Below are 19,768 nucleotides of genomic sequence, written 5' to 3' on the forward strand. Positions count from 1 at the left end.
AGGGTTCAGAACTACTGTGCATCTGTATGAGTCACTACTGTGCTGTATGAGTCACAGAGGACTTGATGACACATAACAACAACAGCAGCAGCAGGTATCTTTTTCTCTACAGCAGCTGGTGAGTGGCTGTTTGACAGCATTCTCACAAAGGAATCCCAAACTGTGGTTTTCCAAATGAAATGACACAAGTCTAACCCTCCACAGGGCTTGTAGGAAAACCCATATACATTCACCATGCTATCAGGAGGGGCCAGCCCCTGGAGAAAGAACTCATGTTTGGTAAAAGTTCAGCAAAAAAGAGGAAGACTTTCAATGAGAGGTGCTGACCCAGTGGCCGCTTCCATGAGCTCCAGCGCGGCAGCACGGGGTCAGGCAGTGTTTTGCTCTATTGAATACGACGGGGCTGTGATGAGTCAAAACTGACATCAAGGCACCCAGTAACAACAGCAATGTCTGTCTAGCGTTGAGTCCTCGAAATGATCTTTTCCTTTTCAAACTTTCCATGAATCAAGTAACTTTGGGTGGCTGTGGTGAAATGTGGGGAAAGAACCCCTGACTTTTTAGAGTTTGAGCTGCATTGAACTATACAGGGAGAAGGGGAGCAGGTTTTAAAGGAAGATGGCAGCCAATTTCTTTTGTTAGGTAATTTTTTATTATTTTTTTTTCCAAGAACAGTTAACATTTACTAGGCACGTACTGGCCTCGGTCACTTGCATCTAAAAGAGCAAAGCTAATTACCCCCCTCCCGTGTTCTTGTCAATGGTTAGCCTTTTTTTCTTAGCTTTGTGAATCACTATTCTACCATTAGCTTCAAGTTCAATTTTAATGATCTAATCCATTATTGTCAACTGCTCCCTGTCACATGAACAACAACAACAAAAATCTGGGCAAGGGGGCGGGGGCGGGGGGGGGAGTGTTTCAGGTGAGCAGTTGACATTTTCTGTGGATACTTCAAGTAATTGGCCCCAAAGTGAAATTATCGATTTGGCCATGGTTTCTTGTGTTCGGAGGGCAGAAAAAGTGGGAAGAAATGGCCCCATGGAAAGGGTTGGCATTGAAGATATGTGCGAATGTGTGAGAATTCTATAACTTCACTTCAACTGGCCTAATATCCTGAGTCACTAGATGGTCATTAGCGTAGATACAGTACAAAAGGAACAAACCAATGTACATTTATACTAAAAAAAAAGAAAAGAAAACAAAGTTTGTACAAGATGAACAGCAAATGAACTCGCCTCTATCGAAAAAACTGCATACAGGTTACTTGTATACGTACGTGGACATACACACGCTCACACATGCACAGACACACAGCAAGAATGTGTATTTTTGTCAGAGGACTCCTTGGAAATAGACATTCTTAGCAAATATGGATGACAGATCAATTGTAATTTATTTTCTTTTAACACTGTATCATCATAAAGAAAACTGGTATAAATGAAAAAAAATCTATTTCAAATATCTACATCTAAAATTTTAGGCAGTGAAAAAGCACTTTGTTGACAAGGAGTGTGGAATGATGTATGTTAATTGTCAGAAACTGCTGAATGCCTTGATTAGTTACCACAAACAAATTCACATATCATAACGAACAATACTGCTAAATATTCCTTTCCCCCCCTCCCCAATTTTTTTTCTCCTGTTGTTGTTAAAACATATTGGGATAAAGAAAAGAAAAAATCTGGAAATGCATACATCTTTCAAAAGTTTGAGATTGAAGCAATATTTAGAACCATAGATGAAGAAACACAGTGGCATTGGTGTAATATACACAATGCACTTTTCCTTTTTTTTAATCTGTAATGTACATCAAATACTTTACAACAATGCATTAACAAAAGGCAAGAAACATCTTGCTGTACAGAGGAACCCCAATGCAACTTGAAGCCTAGAGTCACTACAGATGAAGAGATTAAACAAAGTGTGAGAAGCCGTCCCCCATTAAGTGTGTAAACTATTCTGTGTCTTGTGCTTAACGACCCCCTTCACGGCCCACCACCCTGACCGTTTCCTCTCTTCCTTCCTTCCTCCATGTCCCACATAAAGCACTTTTTTAAACACTCTATAGCTCAAACTAGAACGTTGTTGCACGTGGTCATATTTAGGATTGGGTTTTTTGGGGTGCTCTATCAACACCCAAGTTAACGTGCAATCCCTTTAGCGCTCTAAAATAGCTCGTGAGATTGCCTTACTGGTTATCACAGCCTTCCTATGGAACAGGCTTTGACAAACTAAATTTGCAGATAAAAAAAAAAGAAAAAGAAAAAGAAAATGTCTCGTGATCTGCATGCACATGCACGGCTCCGGGAGCGCCTCTCAGCCCGCTCCTCGCTCTCTGTGTCCACCTGCTCCTCGCTCTTCACACCCAGGAGTCAGGGGAGGCCGGGTAGTGACTCGTTTCATAGTTCAGTTCACTGTAGGGACGGGCAGCTGAGTAGAAGTCGACATAGTTGCCCGTGGACTTGAGTCCCAGGTGCATGGTGTATTCGCTGGCGGGAGGGCGATGGTGGACCTGGTCCTCAAAGAAGGACTCGTCGTAATTTCTTGTTGAATTCTGAAATGGCTGGTAGGTCTCGTAATCTTTTCTGCTGGGCTCCTGCGGGACCGGCTGTGCTGAAACCTAGACAGAAAAGAAGACCCACACTGGTGACTTGGCTCCCTCTGGACCCAGCTCCCGCCTAGTTCACAAGTCATTGGCCTTCCCTCGCAAGAAGACCAGCCTGTATACGTCACCTACATTTACCATTATGGTACTTCTGATGAGTGGTATTAATAAGTCCAGAATTCTCCAAATATATAGATATAGATGAGATAGAGATAGATATATATCAGTTATAAAACTAAAACCTTTATCAGTTTTCATATCAGCCTACAAAGCTGGTTACTTTGCCTAAGAATTCTTCAGGTCCTTTCTTTAGTCATATAAAGTAGTTTAAGCCTTCTGTTTATCAGGAGAGGAAATACATCTTTACTTGATCTGCATTTACCTCTTTGAAACTGTTTTTCCTAGTCATATGTAAATTGTAGCTTAATTCCCATGTTTGCCAGGAGGGAAGGTGTACCTTTCCTGAGTTCACCTTTATCTTTTCAGGGCCTGTTTTTCTCAGTCATGTGTTAACTCTTTTGTAGGTTACTTGTTTACTGGTAATTGTGTGTGAGTTGGTTTTTTTCCAGACGTACAACTTTTAATTTAATGACAAAGGTGCTTTGTTGAGTGAGTTGGTGTCTAATCCTGGAATAAAAGCCTAATGACCACTTGCAGAGAGGAGGCAGCCTCTGAGAAGGATCTCACTGTGTTCTTCCAGATCTGTATTAAAGTGCTTATGGATATTGCAATCCGTCTGCCTTACTGGCAATTGACTATGGAAAGAACCCCTTGATCAGTACACTTCTCTGAGTACTTCAATTAGTCCCTTCCAAAATTGGTTCTTTTTCACACACTATCATCTTAGATAAACTTCTTTACAGAAGGAGTAGATTAGAAGCTGGAGGACACAGTTGTTTATTTTGTTCTATCCTTCCTTTTTAGTATTGTCCATAGGTGTCCTGATCTCAAATAAAGAGACAACAAAGATTGACAAGGTAAGTATAATGCCTTAGAGCTGCGGTGTTGGAAAAGAGTACTAACATCCCACGGACTGCCAAAACAAACAAACAAACAAACAAAAATGTCTTGGAGAAGATGAAGTCAGAATGCTCCTTGGAGACAAGGGTGGCAAAGCTTCGTCTCACTTTGGGCATGTTGCTGGAGAAGCTATCCCTTGGAGAAGGACATCATGCTTGGAAAGGTCTCCACCTTTCAAAGGTGGTGAAGAGGAGGAAGACTCTTGACTAGGTGATTGACACAGTGACTGCCACAATGGGCTTAAGCATGTCAGAGATTGTGAAGTTGTCAAAGGATAGGATAGGGTTCAGATCTGTTGCTAATAGGGTTACTATGAGTTGTACTTGAGTTGATGAATTCTAACAAAACAACAATGATCAGGCAGGCATTTTCCTGCCAGTACAGAGGTCTAGCTAGGATCAATATGCTCCTGATCTGCTTCCTGGTTGTTGTTGTTATGTGCCGTCAAGTTGCTTTTGACTTATAGCGATCCTATGTACAATAGCCTCTGAACCCTGCCTTATCTTGAGCCAACCTATTGTCTCTGACGCACCTACCCCCATTACCCCAGTCACTGAATCAATCTGTCTCATCTGGAGTCATCCTCTCTTGCGTACTTCCTCCACCCTTCCAAGCATGATATCCCTCTCTAAGGACTGGTCCCTTCTTGCAACATATCCAATGTATGTCAGATGGAGCTTCAGAGTCCTTGCCTCCAAGGAATAGCCTGTTTTCATCCTCTCTAGGATGAAACTATTTGCTCTCCTAGCAGTCCATGGTATATTCAATACTCTTCTCCAGCATTTGATGCTCAAAGGCATCAATTAATCTTCTATCATCCCTAGTCATTGTCCAGGTAGTATGGTTATTGCTTCCCGGTAGTAGGGTTATTTCCTTTTACAAGTGACCAGATATTGGGATTCTTAGATATGCAGAGCTGTGCATAAAAAGAGAGAATTCATGAATTCACTCAAAATATTCTATACTTTGGGAAAGCAAAGTGTTTCTAAACTTTTTCATGTTAAGGATTGACAGAACTCAAGAACATGGTCATAATAAAATCTCCAATTATGGAGAAGGAATCTACCAAATGTCTGTGTCACTAAATCAATCTCAGTGTTCCTTGTTTCCATTCTGAACCTTTGACAGATATAGTCTGATGTAAGGGTGTTGAAGACATAAATTGATTATAGGAGCCTTTGAGACACGTAGTGAAGAATTAGCACCCCCCACTTGGCTTTAAAGGAACCCTGGTGGTACATTAGTGAAAAAGCTTAGCTGCTAAAGTTGCTAATAAAAATGTCAATGCTTTAGTCACTCTATGGGGGAAAGACGTGGCAGTTGGCTTCTGCAAAGATTGGTGATACTACCTGCCATTGAGTCACCTACAAACCATAGCAACCCTGTGAGCCTTGACCTATCCTGAGCCAACCTCACCGTCTCTGACACACGTGATCCCATTGCCATAGTCCCTGAGTCAATCCATTTCATCCAGGGTCTGCCTCTTCTATGTTGACCCACTCCCCTTCCAAGCACGGTGTTAATTCTCCAAGGACTGGTTCTTCCTGGCAACATGCCCATAGTATATGTGCTGGAATGTAAGATTACAGCCTTGGGAACCTAACAGGGTAGTTCTACTACGAGCTCTAACTCATAGTTCGTTATGCATTAGAATTAAGTTGTGGCAGTGGGTTTGGTTTTCTTTGCTTTAGGGAAGCCAAGAAGAGTGTCAGTGGTTTATGATTATATACCCATCAGCATTTTTATCTAGGGTTAAGCTCTCCTATTCCTGTGTGATTCCTTGGGGGTGGGGTGGGGTGGTGTCTTTGCCCACATACCCTAGTCCTGCAGTGAACAGAACCTCCAAGATAGAGCATAAGGCTGATCCCAAGGCTAACCAGGTTGTACTAATTAGTGCTAATGCATGCTAATTGGGTGCAGGTCTGGTGTGAATTAGAAAACGCTTAAAAGAAATATCACTGATAACTTTCCAGTAGATTCAGTAATTCCCTATTAATTTAACTAAGGATCAGCATGGACACATCCTGTAGAAATTGGTTTTAGTTAATAGATAATGATTTGTAATTAGCACGTTGTATGTAAATGAGTGTTTCTAATGGCCCGTGCATAATTCTTCTCTCAAGCATGGAAACTTCTCCCTGTTTATACATCATTGATTCACACTACTAATCAACTTGTTTCAAAGAAAGGGTGAACGTTTCCAAAGCTGCTGTCCAGTACATCTCACACTTGTACTTAGTGGCTTCTGAATGAATTGAAGGGTAAGTCCTAATACAATTCAGGATTGGTTTCAGTTTCAGCAAAAGATAAGGTTTTAATGAATCCTGCTTCTTTAATGCTTGTTTAAGTTTCAACCCTGACTGCTTGTTAACTTCTTAAAAAGACTCAACATTTTGTTTTGCCTTCTTATCGTCATGCCCAATGTTTAACTTTGTGGTGTTTATTCTCTTATAGGTTAGTTAAGCTGGTGTTGTAAAAGTTTCATGTGAGTCCATTAAAAAAAATCCAATTTAAGGTTATGATCTCATATCCTAAAAAGAACTCACCCTTGAGCAAATGTCACTGTTTGGCAAACTAAAGGAAGAATCCCATTCTGAAATGAAAAACACTAATTTTTTCCTCAGGGAAATGTAAGTAATTTCTCCAAATAAGAACCCTTGTAGCTCAGGAGAGAGAGAGAGAGAGAGAATATGTCAGAGGGACTAGTGTCCTGGTACAGTTTCTCTTAGAGGTGTGTAAATTCTTTCCAAATGAGAAGCTTTTAACTTGCTGAGAGGGGTAATGATATGTCAAATAGACACTGTTTATCTTAGTAGAATGTGAATTGTCCTTTCAAATGAGACAGTCCTTTAACTTTGAAAGGGGGATAATAACATGTCAACTAGATTAATAGCTGAAAAAGTAGAAAACTCTGACCACATGCGAGATGACAAGGCACTCTTGGAGAGGGAAGGCACTGCCTTCCAGATATGCTGATTAAACACTTGCTAATGTACACACCATCCTTGCCTCATTTGGCACAAGTGGTAGAAAGGACCCTTTGCCTTGTTATAGAGTGACTTTCCTTTCTGCCCATTAAAGTTCATAGAACTACCATTTGTTAGTCTAAGAGCCTGGGGATTGGGAGGATTTCAGGAATAACTATTGTGGAGACCATGTCTTCCAAACCACATGGATGGACTGAGATCTTCTTTGCTTTTCTATGAAAGGTGTTGCTGTTGTGTTATACACCCTTGAGCCACTTGTGACTCAAAGGGACCCTGTGTATAATAGCTCTGAACCCTGACCTACCTTGAGCCAATCCCATTGTCTTTGACATACCTACTTGCATGACCCCAGATTAACAGTGTGTTATGTCTACCTTGTCCTCTCCTCTAGTACAACACTGTTACCCCAGGGCAAGGGGACCTCTGGTTATGAAGTCTGCAGGGAGGTGTACTGCTAATCCAATGGCTGTTCCTTTCTGGTGATTTTAATCCTCTAGAAGCTCTTCATGAGAAAGATGGGCTATTTCCAGTCTTGGAAACCTAAACAGATAGTAAGCTATGAGTTGGTTCCTACTTGACAGCAATGAGAGAGAGGGTAGGAAGGAAGGATGGAGAGAGGGAGAGAAAGAAGGAGAGAGGGAGGGAGGGAGGGAGAGAGAGGGGGGCAGAGGGGGAGAGAGAGAGAAAGAGAGAAAAGGAGAAAAAGGGAGAGAGAGGGAGACAGAAGGAGAGGGAGAGGGAGAGAGAAAGAGAGGCAGAATGTCCAATGTAAAGGATGTAAAAGGTTAAAGAGAGGAGTTTCACAAAGTAACACAGGACTTAAAGAGTTCCTCTTTCACTAGGCACCAATCCACATTTAACAAACTCATCTTCATTTAATTAATAAACTAATATGGAATGTACCATGGACTGCCAAGAAAACAAACAGATTCATCCTGGAGAGGGTTAAACCAGGCTGCTCCTTGGAGGCAAGGATTCTGGGACTTCGCCTGACATACTTTGGATACTTTGGACATGTTGTAAGGAGAGACAGGTCTTTAGAGAGGAACATCATGTTGGGTAGAGTGGAGGGACAGCGCAGGAGGGGAAGACCCTCTATGAGATGGATTGATTCGGTGACTGGGGTAACCGGGATGGGTGTGTCAGAGGCGGTGTGGTTGGCGCAGGATAGAGTAGGGTTTAGGGCTGTTGTACATAGGGTCGCTATGAGTTGCAAACGACTCGATGGCACATAACAACAGACAACAACATTATGGATGTATGTTTATGTCTCTTGCTCCACCAGCCACCTGTCACTTTTTGGTACGGTGGGTGGCTTGCTTGTTGCTATGATGCTGGAAGCACCAGCATTTCCAATCCCAGCAGGGTGACCATGGTGTACAGATTTCAGCGGAGCTTCCAATGTAACACAGATTAGAAAGAAAATCCTGAAGATCTGCTTAACAAAAAACAACCAGTGAAGAAGACATGGTGGGTGAAAGAGAATATGTGCTGGTGATGGAAGATAAGCCCCCTATGTCAGAAGACACTTAAAATACACAGTGGCCACAGCAGTGGGCTTTTGAACACACCACTAACTGTGTAGATAGCGCATGAAACATTTCCTTCTGTTGCGCATGGAGCTGCCCACCAATCAATGACTGTAACAGCATCCATCAGCCAATATCCACTTTATACATGAAGAAAACTACAGATGAAGAAATTAAGAACCTTGGAAACATCCCTAAGATGCCACAATTAGTGTTTCCTGGCAAGCTGGACTTGGACAAGAACATCTGTCTCCTTTAAAGTCAATATTCTCTCCATAAGCTACCACAGTTCTGGTTGAAGTATGGTACCCTAACCCTTGGGAAAGAGTTCTCACTGGGCTTACTCTTGTCTCCACGATAAGAAAGGAGAGCAGTGCACAGAGAAGGCCAGGAAGACAGCTGCCTTGGCTGGTGGCCACAGGTAGCAGCGCTGGAGGTGAGAGGATTTTTGGGGGTGTCATTCACAAGCTTTGTGGCTCTCCTCCAAAGTGATTTCTTTGTAACTTTTTATTCTGTACAATCTGTTCCGATTTTTCTATCCTTGTCACGTTCTCTCTGGTTGGTGGATATTTTTGTGGTCATAAGCTTATTTTATTAGTAACTTACCATGGGACATTAACCCCTCTAGCTGATGTGTGTTGTTCAGAGTCTTATTCCAACTGCTTGGAAGGCTCATTTCTCCTCAGAGGAGGGGTAAATCAGTTCTCATGGATGGCTGCTGAAGGGCACTTCTGTACTTGGAGGGACTGAATTTGTTCAACAACCTTGGGGTGTGATGCTGGTGGGTGGAACACAACCTGAATGAAGGAATTTGGGCTGCATCTGACAGTGCTTATGAAGGGACTATTGAACTGTGTTCAAAATTATGCAGATAAAATATTCTCTATGAGAAGGAACAAGTCTGCGGAGATGGACATGGGGATCGTTAAAGGAGAGGGTCAACCACAGGGAAGACCCTCAAAGTCATGAACTGACAGCAATGCGCTCAAAACACCAACAATCGTGTGGGTGGCACAGGACCGACTTGATGACAACACCACCACCACCACCACCACACTTCTACAGATGCTGACCTCATATTTTTCTCCAGTGTAGCTGCTGTTATATTTGAATTGCCAACTTTTCTGTTCATCACCCAGATCTTTAACCACAGGGCCACTTAAAATGTATAAAGTGGTCATCTAAACAACAAACTCCTTTGCTTTGACTTTGTTGATAAAAATCTCATTGCCACATGGATACATAAAGTTAAAATAGGATTCCTCTTTCCCTGTTCCTTTTAAGTATGAGAGGCTCAACAAGCTATTTGGAGAGTTTGTAAAATGATGTCTGTGATCCACTGATGTGAACCCTAGTTATGAAAACCAAGAATCACAAGTTTATTTTATGCTAATGGTTATTTCTTCTAGGTATCCTGACAGCTCAAACTCACAGACGCTTTGGGGGAGTCCCAGGTAATCCCACGGACAGTTACAATGCGGAAGCCATTTGGTCTCATTTATGGCAAGTCATGAAAAGTCTGCATGACCTACAACTACTGCCCTAGCACCTACCGTGTCTGGCCATCTGGTCAGTGCTGTTATCTCCTTCTTAGATGTAAATCTCTTTTGCCCTGTCTCAGACACCCATATGAAACTCTGATCCCCCCAGAGAACAGCTTCTTCCCCAGGTCAAGCACCATCAATTCTTCTCCGTGAAACCCGTAAGGTTCTACTAGAAGGCTACAACGTCGAGGAGACCAGGAGGACCAGCTGGACAGAGAACCTAAAGGGACATCTGAATATCCCTCCAGGTTAGAAGGTTGACACTTGGTTGTGAGGTCACTGCTAGTTTAAGAATAGTTCCAAACCAAAGCATTCCATTTGGAATGGTCAGCCACAGCCACATGGCCAGAGGGTCCAAATCACAGGTGCTGCTGGGAAGACCATCTTAGAAGTGCCCAGCTGTAAGGGATCCCAAACGCAGCCTCTGATAAATGGCCACATGGTATAGGAATTAACTGAAGTCCCCAAGAAGGACAGAAGCAAATCAAACTACATGTTATTTGGATGACATGATTAAGCAGAAGTCAAGGGTTCATTTTCTTTTCTCCCAGGTTGCTCCTAGGATGGCTGCTAACTGCTCCCAGGTTATTCCCAGGTGTCATGATGATATCTTTGAAAAAAAAATCTGGAAAAGTAAAAAAGTCCTCCTCATACGGATATTTTAAGGCGTCCTGGTGGCCAGTGGCAATAGCACCTGTCTGTTAACCAAAAGGTATGTGGTTTGAACCCACCAGGTTCTCTGCAGGTGAAGGATGAGGTGATGTGCTTCTGTAATGATTTATGTTGTTGTTGTTTATTGCCTTCAAGTCGAGGATGACTCATAGAGACCCTATGAACAAAAAGCCTGAAGCCCCTCTACAACGAATGACATTTATCAAAGTTCATAAACTTTCCGGAGGCATATTATTTAGGAAGTGGATGCCACGAAGAGTTCTAATCTGTTCTAGAGGGTTGTTAGGAGTCAGACGTGACTCAGCGCTGAGTTAGTTGATTGCCTCTCAAATGTGATGTAGCATTCCAGACCTCCACCAGATTCCTGAGGGAACAGTGATGGGACTGGACCATCTCCATGGACCATCTCTCGGGGACTCCTGTGTGCCTTCCTGCTGCTGCTGAGAAAACTCCTACATCTTACTCCCCATCTTTGCTGCTTTTTCTCCCCACTTACAGGACACCCAGTGGCCTTGGCATTGCTCGCTGAGAGGACATTCTAGAGAGCATGCCGGGAAAAGCACTCCACAGGGTCGTGCTCAGTGATACCATCCCAGCACATTAATTCCAATTTGCTGAAATGCTCAAGACATTGCAGCAAATTGTGAGTGGGAAAGAGTGTGTCCTCAGAGCTATATGGACGGGCCTCTAGATTAAATCACAAGCCATCATCTGCAGCCTCGTGCAGCCACACCTGTGAGATGCCAGAGACCCTGGGGCAGCACTGGGAGTTTCATCACAGCCAGCAGAGCTTGTGCAGAATAAGCTGGCACTGGTGCTGAGCTTCTCTCTGCCCAGGGAACCTAGAGGTGGACCTCCTATCCTTGAATGAACAACTGGTACCTGACTTCACTCTGACGAGTGGCCTCAGACAGAGCTGGGGACGGTTTTCTCCCTGCACCTACAGAAACTGTGTAGTCTCTGCTACAAGAAAACAAGGGTTTCTTTCCCTTTTGTGAGAAAGCAACAGAGGCTATTCTTCCAAGACCTGTTATCTTTGTTCTCTTTTGCCTTTCGGAAGACATGTTGGCCCGTGAGTAGTCTGGGGGCCACCTCAGTGATCGCCTGCCTCGTGCTCATGATCTTATTATTTAGTCACTGGACTCTTTGTTTTTATCAAGGGCTGGCACGGAGTAGAGTTCACTTTTAACCATGTGTCAGGCAGGCTGGAGAGCCTGTGTGTTCTACCAGGGGGCTGAAAACAGCACCAGATGTCATCCAGCATAGTGACATATGGGCTGAAAAATTGAGTGCAGGAGGAGAATGTGCTGGTGCTCTGTCATCTCCCCTGTCAAAGGCTGATTAGAGGAAACAATCATTTACTGTCCAGGAGATGCTCTCTGCCTCCCCCGCCTCCTGCCTGTGGGTGGTCCTGCAGAGAGTATTTGCTCAGGAGATGTCTGCCCTCCAGAAGGGGGTTCCTGCTCCTTCCCAAAGCTGCTTTCCTCCTGGGCCTTGAGCAATAGTTCACAAACAACAGTGTGCTTATGAAGATGTCACACCATGTTGGTGATCAGATGGGCCTGATGATCCAGTTTCAAGCGTCTGTCTCTTCAGCCCTGTTATCCTGATGCAGGGCGGGGATCAAAAGCCTCCGTTCTGGTAAGAGCTATTCATGGGAGAATGACCTGTGTGTTTGAACCTTCTTATCGGCATAACATTTATAGTATCCTGGAGCTCTGGTGACACATCACATAGGGAGTGGCACCTCTCCCGAGCCACCATCAGAGGCTCCAAGGGAGGAAGATGGGTAATATCCTCCTGTGTACTTTACAGCCTTGGAAACACACAGAGTCATCTGAGTTAGTGCTGACTCTATGGCAATGAACACGAAAGCTACAGTACTGTAGTTAAGAAGCCCTCGAGGTGTAGTGAGTTATGTGTTTGATTGCTAACAAAAGAGACTGGCAGGTGAAGTCTACCGGGCACTCAATGGGAGAAGGAGGAGACAGTCTGCTCCCCTTAAGATTTACAGTCTTGGGAACCTGACTGGGGGATCCCCATGACTGCATCTCATGGTGTTGTAGCCAACCCACAGCTAACCCTCCAGTGGAGAAGACTGCCCATCTCTTCCCCATGGAGCAGCTGGTGGATTCAAACCATGTGCCTTTGGGTTAGTAGTACAACTCCTTCCCAGAGTTCCCTAAGTGTCAGTAGGTGTAGTATAATCTAGTATATAATTTGAGCTGGAGAAAGTACAGCCATCATGTTCTTTAGGAATGAGGATGGCATGATGTCATCTCACATACTTTGGACACTGTATCAGGAGGGACTCATCCTTGGTGAAGGATATCATGCTTGGTCAAGTAGAGGTCAGTGTAAAAGAGGAGGGTCCTCAAGGACATAGAATGCAATGGCGACTGAAACAGTGGGCTCACACGCAGCAATGGATGTGAGGACAATGGAGAACTGGGTACTGTTTTGCTGATACATACAAGGTTGTTATGAGTTGGAACGGCTTTGGTGATGCCTACTCCCAAAATCACCAGAGTATAACATGATAAAAAAAATTCTGTAATAAACCTGTCATAATAATACCATAAGAATAGTTCTTAGCAGTTATGAGAAAGAAAAGTCTTTCTATGTTGACCACCACTGATGAGAAGAGTATGAAGTTGTCATTCAAAGGAAGAGCCGAGTCTTGCTGATTCTATAATTCCCACAGAATCAGTGAGACAGTAAGCCTCTAATGAGCACCAACCTTGGAAAGCAAACAAGCAAGCTCGAATTTGCTCTTTACATCTCTTCCACTCAAGGGCTCATTAGACATGACCATGACCATGCACGTGAATCACCTTCCTGTTAGAAGTAGCTCTGCGTCAGGTGGAAGACTTCCTTCTGCATTTATAAGCAGCTTCAAAGGGGTTCTGAAGTCTCTGGTGTCAGCCTAGACTTCAAGGAGCAAGGCATTCCATAATGCACTCTACTGAGTTGTTTATATTTAACTTGCAGTCTCTATTTTGGTAGACACCCTAATGTATAATTAATACTTTCTTCCTAAAGATGTTTGGCTGGCTTACAGCATCAACTTGAGCCTGGCCATGATCAGAGCAGCACCTGCATCTTACAGTGTCCATTTTTTGTTCCTGTTTTGAGTGGTGGAACATGGCTGGGAATTCTATTTCTACCTGGAGAGAATGTGTGAGATGATAACGAATCCACAGACTACATTCCAATTTGAGTTTGTTCCCTCTATCACCACCACGTACCCAACCTGTGTGTTGTTTACATGCAAAGGGACATCTTCTTGTCTTGTCCTGTTCATATGTGTTATGCACGGGCACACTGACCAGTAGGCATAGCATTGTACAAACATTCACTAAACAAGACACTTAATGCTTAAGTGTTGACCTGATAGTCTTTGGAAAGCAATCCTTCATGGGTGCCACACATCTCTGACATGGTGGGAAGCAGGTAATTGAACACTGCAGATTGGCTGGAAGGTATAACTGGACCTGGGCATACCTTGCTTACTGCATAATCTGATCCTGATGCCTCATGGCCAGTTAATGGCCTGCATTGCTTGCAGCCTTAAGGTCTATGACTTGTCTTAGTTGCCCTTTCTCCAGTTTTCTAACACGGCCATGCCTGTCTTGACCCTCCACAGTTTAAGTCACTCTTTGCCTATCCCTAGTCTTGCTCTTTCAAGGTTCCTCCTTCCCAGTGCAAATGTACCATAGGTTTGCTGTTAGTTACAAGAGACTTGAGTTCAATGGGTTTGGTTTTAGTATTTAGTGCACTAAAGACTTTGAAATTCACCCAAAGACTTTGGAGATCCCTTACCCATGACCCTATCCTGCTTTCTTAAATATCCTTCAATGACAGTTCCAGTTTGCTTCTGCCTTGTCCCCAGGCAGTCCTCCAATGACCCATTCTTTAATCTCCTCTCTGGGATGTGTGAGCACTACATTTTGTATGGTCTCTAGGCTTCCTGTATAACTCTCACTTCCTCATGAGACCCCACAGCTGGCAATCTACAACCCTTCAAGGCCTACCTCTTGTCCAAATTAAGACAGTCTTGTGGATACTGCATGTGAGCCAAATGAATGAATGATTCCCCACGAATTGTGTTGACTTTACCTGGTTATGTTTGATGTCTTCAGTGGGCGCACCATATGAATTTCTATACAATGTTGAAATTCCAGTATTTGGAGCTGAAATAAAAAAGGGAAACAAAAGTATTACCAACAAGGTTCTGAAAGCAGGAAGCATGGTAACCAGACACACTCTTGTCCTCACAAAACTTGGCTTCTGGTGGGCCATTCCAAGTGGAAGAAATTTCTTGGCCTTGAGCCCTTATTTTTTTTTTCTGCAGACATGGGGAAAGAAGAATAGTTATTCTATAACATTTTGGTAGCATGTCGACTCTGTGAACCTTACTGGGAGGGTCAGGGCAGGTGTGGCAAACAGATGGTAATAATGCATGTTTTCTTGACTTCACTGTTGATAGAAGATAGAGGATAATAGAAGCTTGTCACCTGCCCTGGAGCCTGGGGGAATCTATCAGCAGCTTCATTTTTAGCTGAAGAATGCCAAGAGTAAGTGTCTAATTTGAGCTCACAAAAATGCTTGCTCATCTTCCAGACAGTTCATTTCTCAAAGGTCCCATGGGGGAACATTAAGAGATAGTAGCCTCCTAGCTGGTCATCTGACCAGCCTCTGATTTGATGGAAATGGATGGGGGCTTTCCCCATTGGCCAACAACCTCCAAAGGCTTGGGCAGCAGTTTCCCACGGTTCATTTCCACACCTTGAGTTCTTAAAGTTTATCAGATGGGAAACCACTCCCCACATAACTGCATCATGGTCTTGGATTTATAGAAGTTATGTTAGTTGGGTATAAAAGATTCTAGAAACATGAATGTCTTATATTTTGCTTTCCTATTGAAGCTCCACCTCACATACTTTGGGCATGTGGCCAGGAGAGACTGGTCCTTGGAGAAGGACATCATGCTTGGAATTGTGGAGGGACAGCACAGGAGAGGCAGACCTTGGATGAGATGGACTGACACAGTATCTGGGGCAATGGAAGTTGGTGTGTCAAAATTAGTGGGACTGGCTCAGGACAGGGAAATATTCAGAGCCGCTGCACATAGGGTTGCTATGAATTGCAGGTGATTCAACAGTATATAACAACAACAACATACTATATTGGTTGATTTTTTATTTATGCCTCTTGTTTAAAGTCAACAAGACCTCGGGGATGGCCTTTGTATTTAAAGTTGGTTGTTTTTAATATTTTGGACTCTTCTGTTAATATGCTGTACTGAGGTAAACTGGGGTTGCTAGGATGCTGAACCTTGTGCCATTGGGTGTCAAATGCTATAATGGTTACCTAAGGTGGACAATGTTTGGGGGAGCTCCCAGTTTAAGACAGGTTTGGAAGTAGGAGTGGCATCCACTTCCTAAACAACATGCCTCTTGTAACCCTATGAACTTTGATAAATGTCCATAGTTACAGAAAGGCTTCAGACCTTTTGTTCATAGGGTCACTATGAGTAATGTTTGACTTGAAGGCAATCAATAACAACAACAACATCTATGAAGTCTATCTGCTAAGAACACATAGGTTTGTCTTGCATAGGGTGAAATCAGGTTGCTCTTTGGAGGCAAGGATTCTGAAGCTCCATCTGACATACTTTGGGCATGCTGCAAGGAGGGACCAGTCCTTGGAAAAGGATATTATGCTTGGGAGGGTGGAGGGACAGTGCAAGAGAGGAAGACATGGATGAGATGGATTGACTCGGTGACTGGGGTAATGGGGGTGGTTGTATCAGAGACAACAGGGTTGGCTCAGGATTGAGCAGGGTTCACATCTGTTGTATATGGGGTCTCCATGAGTCACAGGGAGCTTGATGGCACATTAACAACAAACAACAATCTAGGGAGTCTACCACCTCTCTGCCATTGTGCTGTACTGTGGTGACGTGCCTATTACTGGGATGCTGGAAGCTGTGCCACCAGTATTTTAGATACTAGCAGGGCCACCCAGGGTGGGCAAGTTTCCATAGAGTTTTCAGACTAAGACAGACTAGGGGAAAAAACCCATAATAATCTATTGCCTAAAATTAACCAATGGAATGCTACAGAGCCTAACAAAATACTCTCAGATAAAGAACTGGGCACTATTTTATTCTGTTGTACTTGGGCCACCATGAGATGTAGCCAACTCAATGGCAGCAAACCATATCTGCACAATAACTAAATAAGGACACTCCATAAATGGCTTCACAAATTCAAGGCCAATATCAAAACTTACTACTCCGTTCATAATCATTACCTACTATGGACTGAATTGAGTCTTCCAAGAAACCATGTTGAAATCCCAACACCTGATCACCATGATAGTGACCTTGTTTGGAAAGAAAGTTCTTAAAAATGCTATTAAACACAAGGCCATACTCATTATTGTTAGCAGATGTTGAGTTGCTTCTGTCTCATATACAAGGATTGAAACCCTGCCTGAACCTGCCCATCTCCACAACTGTGAGGCCATACTGGACTAGGATAAATCCTAAGTACATCTAGTGATGTCTTTCTAAAGAGGACAGACTCCACAATAAAACAAAAACAACAACAACAATAACAAAAACCCAACCTAAAAAAAAAAAAAAGTAAATAAAGAGACAAACAAGGATCAGGTCAAAACGCATCCATCTACCGAATAACGACTGGGGCTGCCAGAAGCTGGGAGAGGATGTACCCTGCCAATACCCCAAGATCCAATTCTTAGTCTCAAGAACCATGACACAATGCATTTATGCTCTCATAAGGCACCCGGCTTGTGGTATTTTATTATGAATGCCCTATGAAACGAATATACTACCTATGTAATCGTAAGGGTTATGCAGTAAAACTCTTCCTGGGGAATGTTGTTTGGCAAGTGAAGACTATGAACCCTTTTCAACAAAAAACATCACACTGACTCGCTCTCTCTGATCTGAAAGCTCTCTATTCCTTCCACTTGATTTATGGGGACCACTTCATGGACCACAGACTCCATAATATCCTGGGCTTCTCTCTGTCCAGCTCTGCTCCATAACCCATCTCACTACCACCAGCCAGCATCATCATTTCATGACACAGATTGGATGGTGCCACTCCTACTGCTTCTTGCTGTCAGGTGCTGTCAAATTGAGTATGACTCAAAGTGACCTTAGGGACAATGGGTCTGAACCCTGCCATATCCTGTGCCGTCCTCCTCATCTCTGACACACTTGAACTCACTGCTGCAGTCACTGTGTTTGCCCATCTCATTGAGGGTCATACTCTCTTGTCCCTCCACCTTTTCAAGCACCCTTCTCTAAGGATTAGCCTTTCCTAGCAATACACCCCAAATATGTGAGATGAAGCCTGATCATCTTTAGCTCTAAGAAGCATTCTGGTTTTATCTTTTCCAGGAAATATCTGTTAGTTCTTTTGATAGTCCACGGGATAGTCAGTACTCTTCTCCAACACCACAGCTCAAAGGTATCTATTCTTCTGTCATCCTTATTCACTGCCAAGTTCTCAGATGAATGAGTCTTAAAAAAAATTGCCATGCACACCCATGTTTATAGCGGCTTTGTTCACAATAGCAAGGAGTTGGAAACAACTTAGTGCCCATCAACAAACAAATGAATAGAGAAGCTGTGGTATATTCACACAATGGAATACTACGTTGCATTGAAAAGTAAGCAACTCATGCAATATTATTCAAAATGGGTGACACTGGGGGACATTATGCTGAGTGAAATATCTCAGTAATAGAAGGACAAATACTGCATGGTGCCACTGTTGTAAAACAGGACTGATATCGAGGTTGGGGAGAGACTGAGAAAGATGGGTTCAATAATGCATACTGCATTGAAACAGATGAGGGAGAAAACTGTTTAAAAGGGATATGTGATTAGGTTTATTGTCACGACAGAAGTCCAGAATGAAGGCTGCATAGTGGAGTGGACCTGGGGGGAGAGATTGTAAAACAATGAGAGATTTTATCTTTTACTTCAAAGAGAAGAGTGTATTGGGGGGACAGGGAGAAAAGTGTAACAATGAATCAAGGAAATTCAGTCTCTGTAAATTTTCATTGAAATTAATTATTTTAAATATCAGAGTGGTAAAGTACATATAAAAACGTACTCTCAAGAACAAAGGAGAGTTTGAGGGTGTTTCCTCCCCCTTTCCTATTGCTTACAATAAAATGCATTTTTGGGGGGAGTAGAACTTGGACATCAGGTCAGGTACACTTTGGAGATTTTGCAGGTTTGGGTTCCAGATCATATCAAAAAAGTAAAGCTGGCCACATGAAGTTTTGGTTTCTTGGTGCATAAAAAAGTTATGTTTTCAAAACAACTATGAGATATCATCTCACCCCAGTAAGAATAGCAAACTTAAGAGAACAGCAGATATCAAATGCTGGCAAGTTTGCAGAGAAACTGGAGCACTTATTCACTGTTGGTGGGAGTGTAAAATGGTGCAACCACTCTGGAAAGCTGTATGGCGCTTTCTCAAAAAGTTGCAAATAGAAATGCCATTTGACCCAGCAATTCCATGACTGGGAATATACCCTAAAGAAACTGTAACTGCCACCCAACCAGATATATGCACACCCATGTTTACTGTGGTTTTGTTCACAATAAAAAAGAGCTGGAAACAACCTAAGTGCCCATCAACAAACGAATGGATTGAGAAGCTGTGGTATATTCACACAATGGAATACCACACTGCATTGAAAAACAAGGAATTCATGAAATACTATTCAAAATGGGTGACCGTGGAGGACATTAGGCTGAGTGTAATATCTCAGTCACAAAGGAACAAATATTGCTTAGTGCCACTGTTGTAAAATGGGACTGGCATCAGGGTTGAGGGAAAACTAAGAAAGAGAAGATAAATAATGTAGACTGCATTGAAACAGACAAGGGATAGAACTGTGTACAAGGGATATATAAGAAGGTATTATTGTCATGACAGGAGTCCAGAGTGAAGGCAGTATAGTGGAGTAGAGTTGGGGAGAAGGGTTGTATAACAAGGAAAGAATTTTTCTTTTACTTTTCAAAGAGAGAACATATTGGGGGGAAGGGCTGGACAGGGAGAAAAGTGCAACAATAAATGAATGGAAATACAAAGTCTCTTTAAACTTTAATTAAAATTAATTTTAAAAAGTAAAAAAAAAGTTACGTTTATACTATACTCTGCCTATTAAGTGTGCAATAACTCAAGGCAATCTCCAATTTCGTATGGAATGGGAAAAAGCCCCGAATAAGCAAAGCACTCCTTAAGAATAGAAGAACGGTAGGAGGTATCTCATTCCCTGATTTCAAATCCTACTACACTGCCGTAGTGGTAAAGACAGCATGGTACTGGTACAATGACAGACACATAGATCAAT

General features: G+C 42.9%; 1 protein-coding gene across 2 annotated transcripts in view; it reads right to left on the reverse strand.

Annotated features, from left to right (window-relative positions):
- Positions 1-1,648: 1,648 nt before the first annotated feature.
- The window catches only part of CTNND2 (catenin (cadherin-associated protein), delta 2), a 1,564,764-nt gene continuing 1,546,644 nt past the window's right edge, over positions 1,649-19,768 (reverse strand). For both annotated transcript variants that reach the window (XM_006893173.1, XM_006893172.1), the window contains 3 exons: positions 14,477-14,550; positions 2,346-2,620; positions 1,649-2,313 (listed from right to left, as the gene is read on the reverse strand). In XM_006893173.1, the coding sequence (XP_006893235.1) occupies positions 2,360-2,620; positions 14,477-14,550 (335 nt within the window). In that variant the 3' untranslated portion in view covers positions 1,649-2,313; positions 2,346-2,359. The remainder of the gene's footprint in view (positions 2,314-2,345; positions 2,621-14,476; positions 14,551-19,768) is intronic.

The sequence above is a fragment of the Elephantulus edwardii genome, unplaced genomic scaffold, assembly GCF_000299155.1.
Source record: "Elephantulus edwardii isolate Elephantulus edwardi_28Jun2011 unplaced genomic scaffold, EleEdw1.0 scaffold00125, whole genome shotgun sequence".
In the NCBI taxonomy this organism is placed as follows: Eukaryota; Metazoa; Chordata; class Mammalia; order Macroscelidea; family Macroscelididae; genus Elephantulus; species Elephantulus edwardii.